At 35.8% G+C, this 21005-nt stretch overlaps 3 protein-coding genes across 3 annotated transcripts; 1 reads left to right on the forward strand and 2 right to left on the reverse strand.

Annotated features, from left to right (window-relative positions):
- The first annotated feature begins 4741 nt into the window (after positions 1 to 4741).
- On the forward strand, positions 4742 to 6907 carry LOC108842796 (GDSL esterase/lipase At5g22810). Its single transcript, XM_056997741.1, has 4 exons — positions 4742 to 5073; positions 5643 to 6106; positions 6236 to 6491; positions 6596 to 6907. Exons 1-4 carry the CDS (start codon positions 4806 to 4808, stop codon positions 6787 to 6789), a joined length of 1182 nt encoding a protein of 393 aa, XP_056853721.1. The 5' UTR covers positions 4742 to 4805; the 3' UTR covers positions 6790 to 6907.
- A 3119-nt stretch (positions 6908 to 10026) lies between these two features.
- LOC108842935 (uncharacterized) lies at positions 10027 to 13347 on the reverse strand. Its single transcript, XM_018615992.2, has 11 exons — positions 13181 to 13347; positions 12667 to 13041; positions 12350 to 12415; positions 12099 to 12238; positions 11886 to 12012; positions 11636 to 11787; positions 11403 to 11541; positions 11251 to 11335; positions 10903 to 11177; positions 10679 to 10818; positions 10027 to 10440 (listed from the first exon to the last, which is right to left on the reverse strand). The coding sequence occupies exons 1-11, from the start codon at positions 13295 to 13297 to the stop codon at positions 10422 to 10424; spliced, it is 1635 nt and encodes a 544-aa protein (XP_018471494.1). The 5' UTR covers positions 13298 to 13347; the 3' UTR covers positions 10027 to 10421.
- Positions 13348 to 13792: 445 nt separating this feature from the next.
- LOC108842936 (uncharacterized) lies at positions 13793 to 16201 on the reverse strand. Its single transcript, XM_018615993.2, has 4 exons — positions 15865 to 16201; positions 14561 to 15481; positions 14439 to 14486; positions 13793 to 14368 (listed from the first exon to the last, which is right to left on the reverse strand). Exons 1-4 carry the CDS (start codon positions 16066 to 16068, stop codon positions 13952 to 13954), a joined length of 1590 nt encoding a protein of 529 aa, XP_018471495.2. The 5' UTR covers positions 16069 to 16201; the 3' UTR covers positions 13793 to 13951.
- Between the last annotated feature and the right edge of the window lie 4804 nt (positions 16202 to 21005).

Here is a 21005-nt window from a genome sequence, read left to right on the forward strand (position 1 = left end):
TTGTATGACGGATCAATGCCTTCATTTTGCCAATCAAACAAGAAGTGGGGGGAGGACATTGATGATATCTATGCGCCACTGAACTTGGACAACAAACATTGGGTGGCTATTTGGATATCGATCCCTAAGAGGCACATAGTCGTCTGGGACAGCATACCTTCAACTACCATACCAGAAAGATGGATGAGATAATGGAGCCTTTTCTCGAGATGGTCCCTTATCTGATTGTGGAGTGCGGAGACCAGATGCATGGGTTGGAGCGATACACTTATGAGAGACTCCTCAAAGATGTACCCACGGCCAACAATGGTGATTGTGGCGTGTACGCTGCAAAGTACATTGAATGTCATGCTCTTGGGGTCCCCTTTAGCCCTAAAGACTTTGCTAGGTCCAATGCGAAGACTATGAGGGATACTATGGCTTTGGCTATATGGACGGAGCTTGTTGATCAGCATCTGAAAGATAATGAGGATGGTGGTATGTTTGTAGGCATGTATGATTAGATACACAAATCAATTTGTATAGATTTTTTAACTTGTATAGATTTTTTAACTTGTATAGATTTTTTAACTTGTATAGATACACAAATCAATTTGTATATTTGAACTATTTGTATACACAAATCTATTTGTATATTTGAACTATTTGTTTACACAAATCTATTTGTATGTTTGTGGGCATGTATGATTTATTTGATTTTCTAACTTGTATAGATTTTCTAACTTACAAATAAGTCGTCTGGAAGGTTTTCCAGCTGGACGACTTACAAATAAGTCGTCTGGAAGGTTTTCCAGCTGGACGACTTACAAATAAGTCGTCTGGAAGGTTTCCAGCTGGACGACTTACAAATAAGTCGTCTGGAAGGTTTTCCAGCTGGACGACTTACAAATAAGTCGTCTGGAAGGTTTTCCAGCTGGACGACTTACAAATAAGTCGTCTGGAAGGTTTTCCAGCTGGACGACTTACATTCATCAGCCTCATCATTATCACCAACATCTTCTTCCCATTCACCAGCTTCATCATTATCACCAACATCTTCTTCCCATTCACCAGCTTCATCATTATCACCAGCTTCTTCTCTTTTCTCTGAAACCGTTTCCACCTTGCTGCGGCTTGATACACAAAGACATACTCTATGCGTTTTGAGTATCTCGAGCAAGTTTCGAACTTGTCTATCACTTGTAACATGAATGGGAGGACTGCTTGGAGTCATCATCATTTCTGCTGGTAATGAGTAGCTAATCTCCACAGTCACTGATCTCATGTCCAGGTTATAATCTTCTTGAGCCATTGCAACAAGTTCAGCATGTGTTGAATCTTCATTCAATAAAAACAATCTTGCTCCTTTGAGATCATCAACCACAAAATCCCAACGGAAATCTCTCAACAACCATTCTCCATACACTGCATGTAACTTAAAAATCATCTGCAAATATTCAAAATAAAACACATTAGTAAACATAGAGAAAATGAAGAAGTTCAACAAACATTATCGCAGACGACTTAGATTTAAGTCGTCCAGAAGACTTAAAGGTAAGTCGTCTAAAGAGGTCACTTTTGCAATTGAAAATTAAAAGGGACGACTTAATTCTAAGTCGTCCGGCTTTGTTTGTTAAAAAAAAAAATTCAGACGACTTATATATAAGTCGTCTACGAAAAACGGGGCTAGTTTTGCATTTGACCGAATCGTGTCAGATCTTTGACTATTTCTGGACGACTTATAAATCAGTCGTCTCTGGAAAGTAAAATTTCAATATTTTATTCAAACTAGACGACTTACACGTAAGTCGTCCCAGGTTAGTTTTGTAATTGAAAAATAAAACTTGAAATTTAACTTTCTCCAGACGACTTAACTAAAAGTCGTCCAGCTAGACGACTTAATTTAAGGTCGTCCGGGATAAGCAAGGTTTGGACGACTTAATTGGGAAAAAATTCTGGACGACTTTGCTTTCCCCGGACGACTTTAAATTAAGTCTTCTGACGGGACGACTTTATATTATGTCGTCTGGTAAAAATTAAATTATGAAGTTTTATTTTTCAACTACAAAACTAACCTAAGACGACTTACACGTAAGTCGTCTAGTTTAATAAAATATTGAAATTTTAACTTTCCGAGAGACGACTGAATTATAAGTCGTCCAGAAATAGTCAAAGATCTGACACGATTCGGTCAAATGCAAAACTAGCCTGTTTCTCGTAGACGACTTATATATAAGTCGTCTGGACTGTTTTTTTCACCAAACAAAGCTGGACGACTTAGTTTAAGTCGTCCGTTTGACCAGAAGACTCATCAGTAAGTCTTCTACATACAGATGACTTACTTGTAAGTCTTCTACGCGAACAGATTTTGAAAAAAATTCAAATTCGTACCTTCAACTAGGTGAGATGACTTTGTTTGCACACAGGGTCTTCTCCAACCACCCAGAACCTCAAACGAAAGCAACCGTAAGTCAAAACGAAAGAAATATGGCTCCAAACAATTTTGAATCAAAAGCTTCAGTTTTTTGGATGAATATGGAGAGAAAGTGAAAGAAATGTTGTTTTTAGTTCATAACAATTGAAACAGAGAGAGTGTAAAGAGATTTACGTGCATTAAAGGGCATTAAAAGCTCCAAACAGTTCGTACAAGGTTGTTCCCACTATTCATGGCAGTGGCAATATTGTAAATACTTGAAGAAAATGAGGTTGAGACAGTAAAGAAGCCATTTTCGAAAAAAAAAAAAAAAAAGGGTTAATGGCATTTTCGTAGATAAAATGCAGATGTGGGGTTAAAAACTCAAAAAAAAAATGAGTCAAAGAAAAGGTTAGTTTTCTGTTTGAATTCAAGTTTTGAGTCACTTTTGCAATAACCCCTAGTCTGGGCCCTTCCATAGGCCCGGGATACCCCCAGGTTAATAAAAAAAAAAAAAAATATATATATATATATTTAAAATTTATCCATACTAAATAATTGTTTAATATGATGTTTTACAATTTAATAATTTATATTAAATTATTTTGTTTTAATTTTTTGAAATTTTAACTATACTATTCACATTTTAATAATATGATCCGTCCTTTTTATAGATTTATTTGATTTATATGATAAAATAATTAAATATATTATTTATAATTTTGTGTTTTATATTATATAAATTTATAACACCTTCCTGTGCATTTTTATATAGTTAATACATAAGGTTTATGTTTGTATATTAGTTTTTAATAGATTTTAAGAATATCATTTTCGTAATTTTGAAATAAAATTTACATAATTTAAAATAAATAAATTAAAAAAACATTTTCCAAGTATAATAATAATATTTAGATTTCTATGGTTTTATTTAAAAAATTATTTAATAATAGTCTAATGTCGTTATTTTATTAGTTATTATTTATTTGAAATATCGATTTTAGTAAAAATAAGTTTTCATAAAATACATACCAAAATAAAAAAGTAGACAACCTGTAATAATGTGTGCTTGTTATATTTTTCGCAGCAAAATAATTTAATCCAACATTAATTAGTTTGAAGTCTGATTAAATTATATTTTTAAATGTTGAAAGTTAGGATTAAGGTAAACAATCTTTTCTTAAGTTTTTTTAGTTAATGATGCTAAATTATTTGGAAAATATAATAAATTAAGTTGTTAGAAGTAGTTGAAAAAGGAATTAAAAAGTTGTGGTAAAACATGAAAGTTTTATTTTATACTTATGTTTAGTAAGACCATGATTAAATCGGGTTCTTAGGGTGAAGTTCTTAGTTTCGGTTAAGAAACATTTTTTACTTTTTAATTAAGAAAATAGAAGAACCTTCTTTCTTAGTCCGCCAGTCGTAACCCTTGTTGGAAGAGAATACCACGTAGGAGTGAAAACTCCCCTGCTCATCCATCTTCATTCCAAAGGCGAACATTTCAATTGAGTGACTGTAACTGCTATCTATGGTTTACAGTCAGTAGTTCTTAACCAACCCCCAATCTTTTCTTAAGTTTTATTAATTAATGATGCTAAATTATTTGGAAAATATAATAAATTAAGTTGTTAGAAGTAGTTAAAAAAGGAATTAAAAAGTTGTGGTAAAACATGAAAGTTTTATTTTATACTTATGTTTAGTAAGACCATGATTAAATCGGGTTCTTATGGTGAGTTTCTTAGTTTCGGTTAAGAAACATTTTTTACCTTTTAATTAAGAAAATGGAAGAACCGTCTTTTAAATAAAAGATATAAGAGGAAGCTATTAGACGAAAAAAAATATGAGTTAAAAATCTCAAATTAAGAATTCGAGTTAATCATGCTTTAAGATTTAAGATAGATTGAGGAGTAAAGCAAAAGAAGAGGGTGCTCTGTTTTGTTCTGGAAGAGGAATATATATTTGAAGATAAATAAATGGAACACATAATGTAACTGAACTATACATCTACGTGTGTTGTGTGCATGAATAGAATAGACCTATGAAAAATGCGGAATCCAAGTGTTGGAATCAAATAAATGGCACGCATAACCTAACTGAGCTAGTGTAAATGTGAAGCTCTAAATCAATGCACCCGACCCTCGCAACTACTTTCTTGATCAGTGAGTCTCTCTGCTAAGTGTTTTCACTTTTTTCAGGCCAATAGAGACATATCACCACTGCGCTGTGTGTATATATACAAGACACATTACTTCACCTAATTATGTTACATTTAATACAATCACAAGCGTTTGTAATATATAAACACCATTGCAGGCAAAACTACATACAAACTCTCATACTATACTCACATAAAGCATCCAAAGCAATCACCACCACCACCAACATCTTCGTTATAACATTTTGTAAGAAAAATATGATGGGTTTCTCGAAAGAGTTGGAACGAACTTGGTTAAATCTTTATGTGTTTGTTGGGTCTTTAATGGTTCTTGAGGTAATTGTGGTGGTAAAGGCACAACTTGTGCCATCGTTGTTCATATTTGGCGATTCGGTGGTTGATGTGGGAAACAACAACCATATCTACACAATCGTTAAAGCTAATTTCCCTCCTTATGGAAGAGACTTCACAACCCATACACCCACCGGACGCTTCTGTAATGGAAAGTTAGCTACTGACTTCACCGGTACCATTTTTCTTGTTCTTTTGTTCTTCATACATTTGAGTCATACATGCAGCTCATTGCATGCAAGTATGCAGCATGATGATACATATGCACGCGTATACGCACATACATCATACATGCAATATTTGAACTAAACTACCTTTTGAATTTAAACAGCATATATATGTTATACACCCACAATACACCATGCCTGTATTCAAAAATCATTTAGTTGCTGAATTATTTAGTTGAATCCTGAGACCGAGAGTAATTGTAAAGGTACCTATACAAGAGAAATATATAGAGATAAATTGAAATATACGGATCCTAGTAAACACCATGTTACAAGAAAAATCAAGAGCCATCACTTGATGATTAGTGATTAGTTCAACCTGGACTAAAAAAACAAACTAGCTGTAGTGAAAAAAGAAACTAATGTGTATTGTGTTTGCATGCAGTACAAACATACATAGAGCTTATGTACATGCAGTCCATCAACAGTTTGTTCATGTGTTAATACATGTATATACACTATACACATCTACTAAATACAATATTAATGACTTGAAATTGTGTGTGTGTTTGTGCAGCTGAGAATCTTGGGTTCACATCATACCCACAAGCTTATCTAGACAAAAAGGCAAAAGGCAGAAACCTTTTGATTGGAGCTAACTTTGCCTCTGCAGCTTCTGGTTATTACGATGGCACAGCCAAGCTCTACGTCAGTATCATTTTCACCTCAATTTTATGTATTATTAATACCTCTGTTTCTGTACTATTTTTCTCTGAACTGGTTGTTTTTTTTGTCATGAAGAGTGCAATATCATTACCGCAACAGCTGGAACATTACAAAGACTACATAAGCCGAATCCAAGAAATCGCCACTTCAAGTAATGCAAACGCCACTTCCATAATCTCAGATGGCATTTATGTCGTCAGCGCAGGGAGCAGTGACTTCATACAGAACTACTATATCAACCCTCTCCTCTACAAAGTTCAGTCACCTGATGACTTCTCCGATCTCCTTATCCTCTCATACTCCAACTTCATTCAGGTTATTCCTACACCTCCCCTCCTTTTATCATTTTTTTTTGAATACCAGAAGGCCCGTAATATTAGTTTCGTCTGGTCATCATTACCTAATAGTTACCTAATAGTTAGTAATCATTTCTTGTTATTTTAGAATTTATATTCTTTAGGAGCAAGAAGGATAGGAGTGACTACACTTCCACCATTGGGATGTTTACCAGCGGCCATAACAGTGGCTGGTCCACACGAGGGTGGATGCTCAGAGAGTCTCAACAACGACGCAATCTCCTTCAACAGCAAACTCAATGCGACGTCGCAGGATCTTAAGAGAAGCCTCATTGGACTCAACTTAGTCGTATTTGATATCTATCAGCCTCTCTATGATCTCGCCACAAGGCCATCCGAATTTGGTACTTAAATTTTTTACAGAATGTATCTTAAGGAAGTATTAAACAGTTCGGTATTGGTATCATGATTAACATTTGTGTGTGTGTGTGTTTTATGTAATGTTTAGGATTTGCAGAGGCAAGACGAGCATGTTGTGGAACAGGACTACTAGAGACATCGATACTGTGTAACCCTAAGTCAGTAGGGACATGTACTAATGCAACTGAGTATGTATTTTGGGACGGGTTTCATCCAACAGAAGCTGCTAACAAGATTCTCTCAGACAATCTCTTAGTCTCTGGCATCTCTCTCATCTCCTAATGATCCACCTCTCTCTCTCTCTTTCTCTGCTTTCTTCTCAATATCATTGTTGGTTTTGACTATGGCTTAAGATTGTAACTTTCACTATGTGCTGTTGTTTGTGCCCATTTGATTTTCAAGACGGAATCGAGATTTATATCTAGAGATATTTTCTTCAGTCTCTCTCTCTCTCTCTCTCTCTGGTTTACATTTTATCAGACAATGACTTCAGTGATCTATGAATATATATATGTCTGTTCAAAAGCTCAACGATTTTTTAAGCTTGTGACTTCATGTATCAATTTTGATGATGCCTTGGCTGACCATGAAAAGGAGAGAAGATTGAAACACTTTCAAGCGAAAGATATATTCACCATAAATTAAGAAGACCCTTCCATTAATCTACAATTGAGAAAGAAGAAAATTGTGAATCAAGTCAATCTGAATGTTTCCAATTCAAACTACAATCTGACAGTTGAATGAAACTTGAAACAAGATCAAACTCTATGGAACTGTAAGATCAGTTATGAGTTACAGATTTCTCTGGATCACTTAAAAGAAGGTAGTTGAATGCAAACAAGTCTTAAAATGCTTATATGCTAGAGATGGAGAAAATAGCTTTACTTCGATATATATATATATCTTTGACAGCAATCATACAGCCTTTTAACATCATCTGTGTTTATAGAGCAGTCCCCATACATGCTTTCCTCCTGCAAAGTCTCCTTACGAATATTCCAGTTCTTCAACATGGACTCAATCTTTTGTATCTGTTATCACTAAAGGTCACGAAAAGATCTGTGCAGGCTAACTTTAAAAAAAAATATATAGAAAGGAGCAACAGAAACAGAGGAATATAAGAGTGGATGGATACAGTTGATAGCAGGACATGCGGCGGTAATCTGACACGTCGTAATAAAATGTGATAATTACTGTCTACTATGCGGTGAACCACAAGAATCTGTTGTTTTTGCCATTTTTGAATGTCTATCACTTTTACAATTTTGGTCTCTTTCAACGATTTAATCAAGCTCTAACATCTTTCGGCTACCCAAGTATCTATACCAACATGGATTATGTTTTCTAGAAAATAGCATTATTGAACCAGAATTAACATGGATTCTTATTTCTGGATAATTTAATATATTTGAAAGGTTCTGAATAATAATATTTTCAGAGTATAGCTAGAGGTCTTTTAGAGCTGGTTCGATATGCTGAGAATGAATGTTAAGTCTGGTTCAATGCAAACAAAATAATAGCATCAATTCCACAAGAACATAGTATTAGAGAACACCAAGACTTAAACTTGGATCATAGTGGATGGGTCATAACTTTTACAGCTCCGTTCAGCGGTTAATGCTGGGTTTGGATGAACAGTTTGGGAAAAATTCAACTAATGGGGACGCTGAACTATATACGGCGAGAAATTGTCTGGCGAGAAATTGTCTTGCATTATGAAGTGGAAGCATTGCGATGGGCGATGGAGATTATGCTTCAGAGCTCAACATGTCATAGCTTCGGGATGAATTGCAATGATCTTATCACGATGATAAAGGAGCCTTATGATTGGTCAAGTTTTATAACAGAATTGAAGATGATAAAGACTATGTTGATATGCTTCCGACTTTCAAGATCTCTCACGTCCCAAAAGCGCAAAATGGAATCTCATACTCTTTAGCTGCGATTGTAGGTAATAGAGAGTTTTGTTACATTTGGTTGTTCTATTTTGGTTTAGTTATCTTGACCACCTCAAATTTAAGCAATACAATATATGTTCTTTGTAAAAAAAACTGTACTTTTTAAAAAAAATGATAACCAGACTTTATCATTTATATATTTGCTTGTCTAGATTCTGAATATAATTTATGATTTATAGAAAAAAAAAACTGAATTAATGTATGCAATTCTACTGTGACTATATTTATTTTAAAACAAGTTCACTTAAGCAATTTTTTCGTTTAGTATATAATTTTAAAACAAATGATTTATATGATCACATAAACAATTTTAAAATTCTGAAAATTTATTTTGTAAGCAATAATAACGAACCTTTAAAAAAAAAACAATTCTCAATTTTTTATTTATGATTTATAAAGCATGTGTGGTTATAAGATTTAGTAAATTGAAAAAGTGCAAATTGGTAAACCACCTAAAAAAAATCAGCAAACCGGTAACTCAATAGGCAAATGAGTTAGATTTTGTGTATTGGTGGAACTTTGTCTTTGTGATCAAAAGAAGCTTTTGTCTCCAAGTAGATCTCAGACTTGGTTTTGGCATGTTTATTTTTTATACTTGAGATTTGCTTCTTAGCCAGACTTCTTTTGTTCAAGTTTTATTTTGAGTGATTGTTTCAGACAGATTTATAGTTCTATGGCTCGATGGGGTAAACTCATTAGAACTTGGTTGCTTTCTGATCCGTGTATGTTGGTATGTTTGAATAATGATACAGTGGTCAAGATATTACGTTTTTGAAGTTCAGTCAGTATCTTTTCAAGCTGAAGATTATGCCTGATCCAATAGGAACTTGGTTTGCTTTCTTTGTGTAAATGTCACAATCCTTATTTTGTTCGGTTTTAAAATGAATCCATCAGGAAAAGAAATTATATAGTATGATTCTTTGTTTTCGCTTATGAAATGTAAATCGAGAAGACATGAACTCTGTTTCTTTCCTTTTTTTTCTTCCAGAGTATTTATGAGACAACAAATAACAGAATCACTAGATTAGGCATGCATGTAACTACACCATGTATAGCATCAGCCAGCTGAGGAACTGTACTTGAACTTAGACCTCCAATGCTTATCCTCCTGCATTACACAATTCACATTATAAGCTAAGCTTTCCACTGAAAAAATAAAATAAAAAATCGATTTTAACACACAGCCCACAGCAAATGGAAAAAGTAATTCAATTCTCTTCTATATCGTAGGGAGGAGGAATAAGCAAAAACTGTCAGTGCTTCATGACGAAAAGTGGGTTAATTTTTGTAACCCAGTAGATGTCATGTAAATGTGATACTCTTTGGCTATCAAGCGAACTTGCTTCTCATTAAATCCGGTAAAACTAGACATCCCTGTCTGTTTAATAAAGTGACTCCAATTACCAGGTTTGCCTGCGAGAATAGCATAACACAGATCAGAACTTGAGAACGATTCAGTTGAGAAAAGAAAATATCACTCTTTTCAGCTCAATGGTCCACTCCTTGTACATATATCACTGCCAAAAATGTGTACACATTACTTAACTTTGAGCATAATCTAAAGTCAAATAAGACCAAGTCATGCAATCTACTAGTTTGTGAGCTAGCATCGTCGATGTGTTACAATACAGTTTCAATGTATCATACATATTATTGACAACAAAAGTAAACATAAAGCTCCGTATTAGAATTTCGACAAAACTAGAATTGTTCGATCTCCTATAATAACAGTTATCTGCTTTTAAAAATTGTGGTAACAATGGATGCTCCATGAATTGGTGGGCTAATACATACATAGGTGTAATAACAAGTAACACTTGGCTGTGAACTTTTCTAGCCCATTTGGTTGGTATTATCTTGAAGCTTGCAACTTCATGTGTCAATGTGTGATGATTCCTCGTTGACCATGAAAAGTAGAGAGATTGAAACACTTCCAAGCCAAAGATTCCCCATGAATCAAAACCCCTCAAATGATCTACAATTGAGAAAGAAGATATAATTACGAATCAAATCAATTTGAATGTTACCAATTCAAACTACAATCTGACAGCTGAATGAAACTTAAAACAAGAACAAAGTCTATGGAACTGTAAGATAACTGTAATATAAGAGTGTTCTGAGTTTCAGACTTCCAAAATCACCTGTAGAAGGTAAGTTGAAAGCAAACAAGTCTTAAAAATGCTTTATTCTAGAGATGGAGAAAATAGCTTTACTTTGATATATATCTTTGACAGCAATCATATAGCCTTTTAACATCAGCTGTGTTTACAGAGCAGTCCCCATCTATGCTTTCCTCTCGCAAAGTCTTCTTGCGAAGATTCCAATTGTTCAACATCGATTCAATCTTTTGTATCTGTTATCACTAAAGGTCAAGAAAAGATCTGTGCAAACTAGAAAGGAGCAATAGAAATAGAGGAATATAAGAGTGGAGGGATACAGCAATTGTTCGTGCGCTTGTCTTTCCCTGGGAATGGAATGAGTTTTGGGACTTCTCCCCTGAATCTTCTAGTTGAATATCGAGAAGATCATCTTCTATAATATCTGAGTTCCTAAGGAAAACCAATATGTACTGCCGCAGACAGAATGTGTCCATCTCAGACTCATTAACTCTGGCAAGTAACCTAGCAATAACGCTCCAAATAGCTCCTCTAGCTTCTACGTCATCCGAAGCAAATGGTAAAGTACTGAATAAACCTTCCAAGAAAGAAAAATCTGCAACGTGCAGATTCTTAGTGAACAACCAACTCTATGCAAATGTCATGGGTTTAAAAAGTAATTAGTTCACCTTGCGACACTTCTGGAATGAAACTGATTGTTTCAGACAGAACATTTGCGATTAAAACTCCTGCAGTAACACAACATGCTGCCACCTACAGTGAAGTCGAGTTTGTTAAATTACAACTCAGTGGAAAAACTTCATATCAAACCAAAAACTACCTCGGCTTTGTCCTGAAATTTCATAAGATCACAGACTAGGTGAAAAAGTTGTTTGCTAGAGCAAATCTCTTTAGAATGATTATCTTCTGAAGCAGAAAGGGTTTCAATAGCTCGGAGAATCATTTCAAGAACGGAGTACCTATAATCAATACACACACTACATGGTAAAGGCAAAACATTTACTAACACCTGATGACCCGTAAGATAGAGAGTTTCTATTTATTCTCCATTACCTTTCTGGAATTCTTTCTTTGATCAACTTGCCCATTTCCAAGGAAAGAAGATTGATCAAGAGACTCGTCAAACCTAGAGTCATTAGTGGAGGGATCAATAGCTTCCCAACCTCTGATTGATCTTCTAAGATAGCTAACAACAGCCCTACACTCTATTGGAAAAAAAAAACGGAAATCATTTAGGCATGAGAGTCTGAAGACAAATCAGTTATAGCTCAATCATTCAACCATAAAGTCTCCTCCCAGTTACCTTTTCAATAAGATGAGGATTCAAGGTATTTTCCGCAATCCACAAAATACGGCGTAGCACATCATCAGACTGCAAACACTCTGCCCAAGAAGTGCATCCAGCTCCATATAGACCTGTGGTTAGTATCCTATTGGAACAAAATATTTCAGTTAGTTAGATAGATAATCTAAAACAACTGATCACTCATGAATCTACATTTTGACGTTTTCTTGCCTGCAAAGTTCAGTTAGGGATTGAGTATCATCAAGAAACAACTGTCCCACAAGTGTATTGACGAGTCCGGATGTAAACTCAATGTGTTTCAACAGAGCTTCATGACAAGCAAGGTTCCCAATAATCCCAAGACAGATTTCCTTTCAAGCCCAAATGAAAAAGAAAAAAAGTAACCATGAAAGTCATTCAGGAAGACAGACAACCAGGAACTGATCCAATAAACAAAAAAAAAAAAATGGTGAGTTTCTTACTCGAATGCGAGAAGATGTTGAAACCAGAAGGTTTGCGTTAAGAACTTGTAAAATTAGGTTCTGTACCTGCAAAGCCAAAAGCCATAAAATAAGAAAATAAATCACACCTTTCAAAGTCTCAGTTCCAGTATACTACAAAAGTCACTACATGGAAACAACCTTCTCTCTTTTGTTTGCTTTCACCAATTCACACCCCCAAATGTCGTATTGGTATAAACTCAACCTAAGACCAGTGCTAATGCTACTGCTACTCGGCATGACAATGTTCTAAGAAACAAAAAAAAAAATGTTCACTTCAGAGTCTAAAATATTATTACCATAAGCTCAGCATGGGTTTCATTTGCGGCAAGATCCCACAAGACGCAACCATGCTCTTCCCATGCCTCCTCTTCCACTGATGACCCTCTTAGCTTCTCAGGTTCCCGACATGAACTTACCTTCTCATTCTTCTCAGAAGTGGATTCTTTACGGTTATCTCCAATGTCCATGCCCTCTGGACCACCCTCCACAAACCCATCTCCAGACCGAGGTACAACACCTTGAACCGCATTGCTGGCATTCATATCATAGTCATAGTTGTGCCTAATCTCAGTGCTTCGATCACGTTCTTCACTGCTGGAATCGATTGGAAGGAGCTTCCTTATCAGTGAGATTACATAGCTAGGATCAACTGTAGTATCAATGTCGAACAACTGCAGACAGAAAGGAAGGTCAAAACTTTCAATCCAATCTACACCACCCATTATTAAGAAACTAACTTTTAGCTCAGTTTCTACAATTAATCTCAAAGAGGAGATTGATTATTTACAGAGCCAAAGAGAGGAGCTTTACCTCATCAGGCGGAGGTGGAGGATGATGCGAGGGACAATCCATTTCTGGTTCTTCTTCTCTTCTTTCATCGGAATGTTTTTCTCTTCTTTGCTTCACTTCATCGTCCTCCTCCTCCATTGAAGCTCTCTCTCTCTCTCTCTCTCAACATATTTTTACCCTTTTCACAAAAACAGTCCTTATACTAAATCGTGTTTCATTTTATGACCTCCATATTAATTTTTTCTTTTTTGAAGTACACTCACCTTTTAAAAAAAAAAAAAAAAAAAAAAACACCCCTGTCGGACCAACCGTACAAAACTGTCATCAGACATGTGGACAAGAGATTTGGATTTTCTAAATATTTAGTTTTGAAGGAAGCTTGCTTATCAGTTATCACAGAACAGTAACTCGTAGTTAAATGTATGAGCTTTGTTTGAAGCTCCCACTTCTTGTTTCTTATCGAATCTTACTTGTGTCTGAAAAAAGGTTGTTGAAATGAAGTATATATCTATATATTCAAGAAAGGTTAAACAGACTACAGCTGATCAAATTCAGTGGTTATTCAACCTTCTATTACTACCATTGAATGATACTTGTGAGCGGTCCTCATTGTTTTTGCTATGCTCTGCACTATTTTGAAATCAAAGAATCATATCGATTTGTTTCAACTCTTTTGTTTCAACAAGTGTAAGGGAAAAAAATAATAATCAATACAGTATCCAGATCCTTGATTCCCGAAGAAGATATTCAAAAGACAAATACAAAACTTTCTTTCACTAGGATTCTGTTTTCTCAAGTGCGAAGATCACTACGAGCAGATTGACGACCTTCTCTTCCTGAGGCCTTTAATTCTGAGCCATCAATGGCTATATTCCCAACACCAACCTCCATGGCTTCCCTCTCATCCTTCTCCTTGATTGCTGTTACTTCTTCTTCTTTGTGTTTTTGTGAACTCGATGATGCTTTCAGCGATCTACGGACAGGATTCATCCATGGGTGTGTTAAGCACTGAGCAGCTGTAGGTCTCTTCTCAGGTGCAAATTCAAGAATTGGAGTGATGAAGTCTTGCATAGCCACCGCGTCTTCCTCGCTGAACTCGTATTTCTCCACTAGAACCTTGCTCAGTGGCCAAAACCGTAACCGCCTAATGTGTCTTAGTTCACCCTGTCTGTTGAAGTAATCCCGTGAATACCGTCCTCCTAATGCAATCTGCATCAAGAAAGTTCCATCATCAATGCAAAGCTCGAAACGATACTGATCGATAAGTTAAACACTTTACCTTTCGTGGCATCATCCCAAGAAGCTCCATCATCAATGCCAAGTGATCCTGAAACCAAAACTCCATCAGCATTGAATCACAACGAGATAAAAAAGAGTTAAGTAAGAGATACATATACATACCTCGTCCCTCTCAAAGTTTTCACCACTGTGAGGATCAAATAGAACATCTCCAGTGGCAAGCTCAAAGCAGATGCAGGCAAACGACCACATATCCGCCGAGGTTGAGTATTTTGAGCCGAGAATAACCTCAGGACATCGATACTGCCTTGTCTGAATATCACTTGTAAACTGTTTATAAGTCCAGCAAGCATTCCCAAAATCAACCAGCTTGCATTTCCTATCGACATCCGCAAGTAACTTCCGCCTTGTGGACCGACTTCCTCTCCTATTGCTCCGACTCTTTTCGCTCACGTTCTCCGAGTCTTTTGCTCTTTCTGAACTCTCCGCAGTTGAGTTCCCGTTTGGTCTTGCTCTCTCATTATCCTCTGAACCTTCCTCTCCACTGCATCCTTCAGCTACTACCTTCTTAGCTTTCTTACGGATCTTCTTCTTCTGATTCTTACTCATATCCTCACCGTACGTGTAACTCTTGGGTTTTTCTTTCTCAACGGGAACACTCTTGTCCTTATTAGTTGGAAGAACGAGAGGAGTACCCGATTTACGAGCATCTGCGTCAGGGTTGATGGTGGAACACAACAGAATGTTCTCCGGCTTGATATCGGTATGAATAATAGAGAGCTCGCGGTGAAGATAATCCAACCCAACTAAAATATGGAAGCAGAGCTCTTTCACCATGCTAAGAGGAACACCTCGGTAATCGCTGTACTTGATGACAGACAAGAGGTTATCCCCAAGATACTCAAAGACCATACAAACATGTTGCCCGTTAGGACCCGCGTGCTTGAAATGATCAAGAAGCTTCACAACACACTTGGTATCTTCGGCGTCGCCTTCTGCAATCTGTTTCAAGATTTTAATCTCGTCCATGGCCGCCTCAGTGTAGTGCTGTGCGCTCTTCTGGATCTTCAAAGCTACATAACGCTGCAAAACAAAACAATGAATCGAAAGAAAGATCAATATCTACATGTTAAACAGAGAACCCCAAAACATAGAACTTGTAACTACAAGAGCTTCCCACTACAACATGATTAATCTCCAGCAATCCCAACAAGCTAGCTTCAATCCTAACAAAGGAATTTCCTTTTCTAAAACCCTAAACTGAATCTTTTTAAAAACGAACTCTACATCCACAAAGAAGCAGTAGACAAAAACTAGTGAACTTGTAACTCTCTAAAGCTTCCACATTTAAACATTCCAATGCAACAAGATAGCTCAATCTCTTACAAAGGAGCTTCCTTTTCTAAAACCCTAATCTGAATCTCTGATAAAAAAAAAACTCTGGAGAAGTGAAAGTGTGGGCTTACAGAGAATAGGGTGTCCCAAGCGAGCCAAACAGTGGAGAAGTGTCCCCAGCCAAGCTTACTCTGAATCACATAAGATCCATTCTTGAAAGCATCGCCCACTCGCACCGAATGGTAGCCTCCTCTCCTGTAATCCTCTGTTCCTTCGTCCTCCGACGAGTAATCGCTAGCGTCGCTGAGACGTCCGCCGTTCTTCTCATCCGCCATCGTCGGGAGTTTAAACTAAACCTCCAAGAAGAGGGAACTGAGACGCACCCTAATCGAGAAAGTATTGTGAATGCGAATCTCGATTGATGATACTCAAAAAGAGATCTAGGATATTCAAATTTGGAAGGATAAAAAAACCCTTTAAACCCCTAGATTCGAAGAAGATTACCAAAAGTTAGTGTTATAAAATCTATTGCGTGGATGGACCATAACCAAGTACTTAACCAAGTACTATACAAGTCCAACATATACAAGAGGAAGTGCAAGGAGGTTTACATCCGGTCTACATCGGTTCATCTACAAACCGGATCGAGATCAGAAGACTCAGTCAACCTTGGAGTTATCACCATGACCAAGTCTTCTCTATGACATCAATGTAGTTAATGTAATCAATGTGTAGATTTTATTCCTTGTAAAGCATTTGTAAACCCTTGTATCAAACCACTATATATTGTGGTGTTGGCTAATGAAAAATACACACAACTTTCTCACAAATCACTCTCCACATTCTCTTTAGTTTATAACACGTTATCAACACGATAGTGCTCTCCACCTGAGCTCTCTTTTCCGGCCATCTTTTCCGGCCAGAAAATCTTAAATTCAGGCGTAACTTTAAACCACCGTATCTCTCAAACCCTGTGGAGCCAGACGACGATCCACCTATCAAACTGAAGCCCAAGACGAGAAGAATCCGTTGCCGAAGACGGCTTGTCGATCCGATCTCTGACGCGTCGTGAATAGCATATACAATCCGCGCCGCCGACTCATGGTTTTTCCGGCCGCTCCTCCACCTCTCTCTCAACCAGCTCATCTGTGGATCAACTCTCTCTCATGGTGGTCCATTCAGATTCTTGTGGTGTAAAATGGTAAACTAATCTATCCATAAAATCTAAGAACACCATTATATTTGAAAAGAAATCTAAGGATCTATATGAATCCATAATATTAAACTTGTTTCTATGATCCATTGATCCATAAGAAACTTGATTCTGAATTATTTTGAATCCACAAAAGTTGTAATTCTCTAAAGGTTCTAAATATCTCAAATCAGATTAAAATATTTAAAGATCTATATGAATCTTGATTATAAAATTCTTATAAAATAAAATGTTAAATCCTAAATCCCCTTCTTGGTTTGTAAGCCATAAATCGGCTCTACCTTTCTCATATATGATCCGGCCTTAAATCCGGATTTGTCTAAAGGATTGAAACCAATAATCAAACCTTTGTTCATTCGCATCACCAGCTGTTCCAGCAGGTTGTATAAGTCGTTTATCAATACCATCAAAACCCTTAAACCTCTTGCTTGGTTTTTCAACCAGCAAAATCGAAAATCCAAAGATCAAAACCATGAATCCAGTCAACCAAAAATAAAATCGAAATTAAATCCCATCATTGCATATCTTTGAATATTGATGTTTGCTTTTTAACTGTTAAAAGTTTTATGATTTTTATAAATGCAAAATCGGATTTTATAAATGCATATTTGATTTTATTAAATGCATATCTTTGACTGAAAATGTTTATAAAAATTTTATAACATATAGTCTTGATTTTAATAAGATAGAATAAATATGCATGAAATCATTTGATTATATAGGTTGATAGCTAAATAATTGAACCAACCTTGAATAGATTTCATATCATATTGAATATTGATCACATAAGTTGATAGTTAATCTTGATCTTTTACCATATGCCTGAAATTGATGATTAAAATTATATAGTAATCTTGTTGCATACTTGATAGCATAAGTTTAGTAAAAATTTGAATCATCTTGAATCATCTTGAACCAACTTTGAATGCATGCTTGCTTTTATTAAAATATAAACCTTCCTTGAAACCAATTGATTGAAAATATAATTGAATTTGGTTTAGACATTTGCTGAAAATTATAAATTTTCTTGTCTTGGTTTACCCGGTAAAGGGAGGAAGGAATCGGTTATTATTTTATGATCTTTGAAAACCAAATATCCTCATGCATTAAGAATCACATTCATATTATTTTCGGTCCAATGCTTAGGACAGAACATACATCCGATTAGTTCTTGAGCCATGCATTTATCATTCGACCATTGTGATTAATTTTCATCCATATTGCTTGATCTTATTTAAAATAATGATTGATCCTTATTCAAAATTCTAAAGGGCTTGGAAACCCTATAAGAAATTATATACATATATATAATCAATCCAAATATGAATTATAATTAAAAGGATCACTAGATGCAGTGATCAATTGATCATTGTCATACTAGAAATGCTTAAAGCAAATATATTATATGATTTGGGGGAAGCCTTATTAAATCATTATTAAATCATATAAATTAAGGCTTCTATTGCTTATATAAATTCTTGATGCTTGAAAGCAATGTTAAATATTCAGATGTTGAAAATCATCTTGAAATCTAAATCTTGGTGATTGAATCTAAATTTCTCACTTTTGAGATAGATACAAGGCGATTTTCTTAATCATAAGCCATCACCTTACTGAAAGTCTCAATGATCAATATCTCACTATTGAGAATCCTCTCGACCTTTGGATAAAACTTAAATCCAGAAATGATCACCATTATACGGTGCTATTACCAAAGGTCCTATATGATTTGAGGGACCTAAAGAACCAAGACTATAAGTCTGTGGATGAGTATAACTCGGCTCTATTCATGATAGTGTCATAGTTGAAACTGTGTGGAGAGACTATCACATATGCTGACATGTTAGAGAAGAAATTCTCTACATTCCACAAGCAATGTTTTGCTTCAGCAATAATACCGAGAAAAGGGTTCCTCCACATATGCAAATTTAATCTCTTGTTTGTTGCTTGCTAAGCAAAATAATGAGTTACTCATGAGGAATAGTGAGATGAGGCCTCCTGGATTTTAAGGCATTGCCTAAGGCACATACGGCCACAGAGCCATATGAAAGAGTCAAACCATGGCCATGCGAAAGGCCATGGAAAGATGACAAGGGTGTGCGTGGATATCACCTACAACATTAGTCGAGGCCGAGGCCAAGGTTATCAACCTAGCCGTGGGTATAAGTCCGTGGGAATAAGTCCGATTTTAAAAACCCAGGCCTCGACCAAATCTGCTTGCCATCAGTGTGGGATGAATAATCATTGGGCCAACCGATGTAAAACTCCCAAACACCTTATTGAACTCTACCAGGAGAGCATAAAAGGATAGAACCCTATGGCCCATTGGGTCCATCTAGATGGTGCGAATAATTTCGACCATAAGAATGATGATCAGCTTGAATACGAGACTTCATATTGCCTTAAAGAGGCCAATTAGATTTTGACATCATTTTACTTTGTCTTTGTTCTCTATTGTGGACCAAGCCACATTACATTATGAGACAAAAAATATTTTATTCAAGGTCATGGCTAGTCCAACCTCATGATGCCTAAAGGCACGCATCTAAAAATCTCTGATGCATTACATTCCACATAAATCAAAGTAAAATTTATCAAAGTTTCAAAGACATTCATATAAATGGTCTACATATTGAACCTATGGGCAAAGGAAAGAAAGGATTCCTTATGATTTATGAAAATGCCTAAGGCCAAAGGAAAGTCTTAGAGACTATACCTAGTATATCTATATCTATAGGCCTTCATTAAGCCAAGATAAATATGATTGTGGGTTAAGTACCCCAAATCACTTTCCAAAGAGTTCAGAGAAGCCTATAACATATGGCACGACATGCTCGGCCATCCAGGCTCTATTATGATGCATAAAATACTCTTGAACTCATTTGGACATTCCTTGAAAGAAAGGAAATGAGGTCCGACCAAGGCATTGCCTAAAAGGCATTATATTCACCCTGTAAGACCCATTGAATTAAGAAGAAAATATGGTTTCCAACAATGGGCAAAAAAAGAATAAAAGTACCTAAATTAAAATCGCCTAAATGGTCGAGACTACATTATCTATTGATCTAGAGATCAATATGATATTAGGCAAATAGTCAGGGCAATCATAATCATGTTTGATTGACCCACGAAAATTATCACTTAGATGGCATTACCATACTTAGCCATCTGAATTATGATGCAAAGATTTAAAAAGGCACAAAAGCTATCCCATAAGATCTCACGTTTGTGCAATTTATATCTATGCACAAGGGAATTTATTGTCCCAAGCACCACGAATTAGAGTATGTTCATGAGGGGGAGTGAGGACAAATCCCATGATACATGACCATACTAAAATCCGTGAAACATGGTCCACAACCATATTACATATTGGTTGAATTTATGATATTATGACCATTACCTATAAGGTTCAAAATCTAAAAATCCATATGCTTGGGGACATCATGAGTTATAAAAGATTAACTTGCATCAGGCCATTGATATTATATCAGGACATATAAGTGATAATAAATATTCCCACCTCAGACTAATACGGGTCATGAGTCCAGAAATATATCATATTAAGATATTATGAATTAAGATATTATGAATGAATCCACCACAAATATATGTGCCATCTAAAGATCATATGATCTTAGAATCTCATAAGGAGGATTGGGAATATATGTTGGATATATATTATGAATATACTTTCTCCATAAATTTAAAAGAAATCTTGAGCCAAAATGGGTGATTTAATCATAGGCCAAGGAACAAGGATTACATAGAGTTTATGAATCCCAATATCCAACATTTGAAAGGAGAAGTAGTAAGCTGGTAAAGAATGGTATCAACCATCATTGTCTTGGCAAAGATCCTCGGACTAGAAAAGATTTATAGACGTCCATATGCTACAATGATAGCAAAATAAAATGCCAGACACATTGACCCGAGAAAGAATGACTATGTCATCCCAGCTTAGCACCACACGGTTTTGATGTCTTAAAGACACAACCAAGTTGCTACAGAGTCTAATATAAGACCGAATATATGTTCCAAAAGGAACCTCGGAAATTA

Source organism: Raphanus sativus, chromosome 2, assembly GCF_000801105.2.
Source record: "Raphanus sativus cultivar WK10039 chromosome 2, ASM80110v3, whole genome shotgun sequence".
Taxonomy (NCBI): Eukaryota; Viridiplantae; Streptophyta; class Magnoliopsida; order Brassicales; family Brassicaceae; genus Raphanus; species Raphanus sativus.

Excerpts from the sequence above, each read along its gene's own strand:
- LOC108842935 (XM_018615992.2), bottom strand. The coding sequence starts at position 13,297 with ATGGAGGAGGAGGACGATGAAGTGAAGCAAAGAAGAGAAAAACATTCC. Across the intron at positions 12,013-12,098 it reads TCCCTAACTGAACTTTGCAG|GATACTAACCACAGGTCTAT; the intron begins GCAAGAAAACGT and ends TTGTTCCAATAG. Across the intron at positions 10,819-10,902 it reads CAAGCGCACGAACAATTGCT|ATACAAAAGATTGAATCGAT; the intron begins GTATCCCTCCAC and ends TAGTGATAACAG.
- LOC108842796 (XM_056997741.1), top strand. The coding sequence starts at position 4,806 with ATGATGGGTTTCTCGAAAGAGTTGGAACGAACTTGGTTAAATCTTTAT. Across the intron at positions 5,074-5,642 it reads GTTAGCTACTGACTTCACCG|CTGAGAATCTTGGGTTCACA; the intron begins GTACCATTTTTC and ends GTGTTTGTGCAG. Across the intron at positions 6,492-6,595 it reads CACAAGGCCATCCGAATTTG|GATTTGCAGAGGCAAGACGA; the intron begins GTACTTAAATTT and ends TGTAATGTTTAG.
- LOC108842936 (XM_018615993.2), bottom strand. The coding sequence starts at position 16,068 with ATGGCGGATGAGAAGAACGGCGGACGTCTCAGCGACGCTAGCGATTAC. Across the intron at positions 14,487-14,560 it reads AAAACTTTGAGAGGGACGAG|GATCACTTGGCATTGATGAT; the intron begins GTATGTATATGT and ends TTTTGGTTTCAG. Across the intron at positions 14,369-14,438 it reads TTGGGATGATGCCACGAAAG|ATTGCATTAGGAGGACGGTA; the intron begins GTAAAGTGTTTA and ends TTCTTGATGCAG.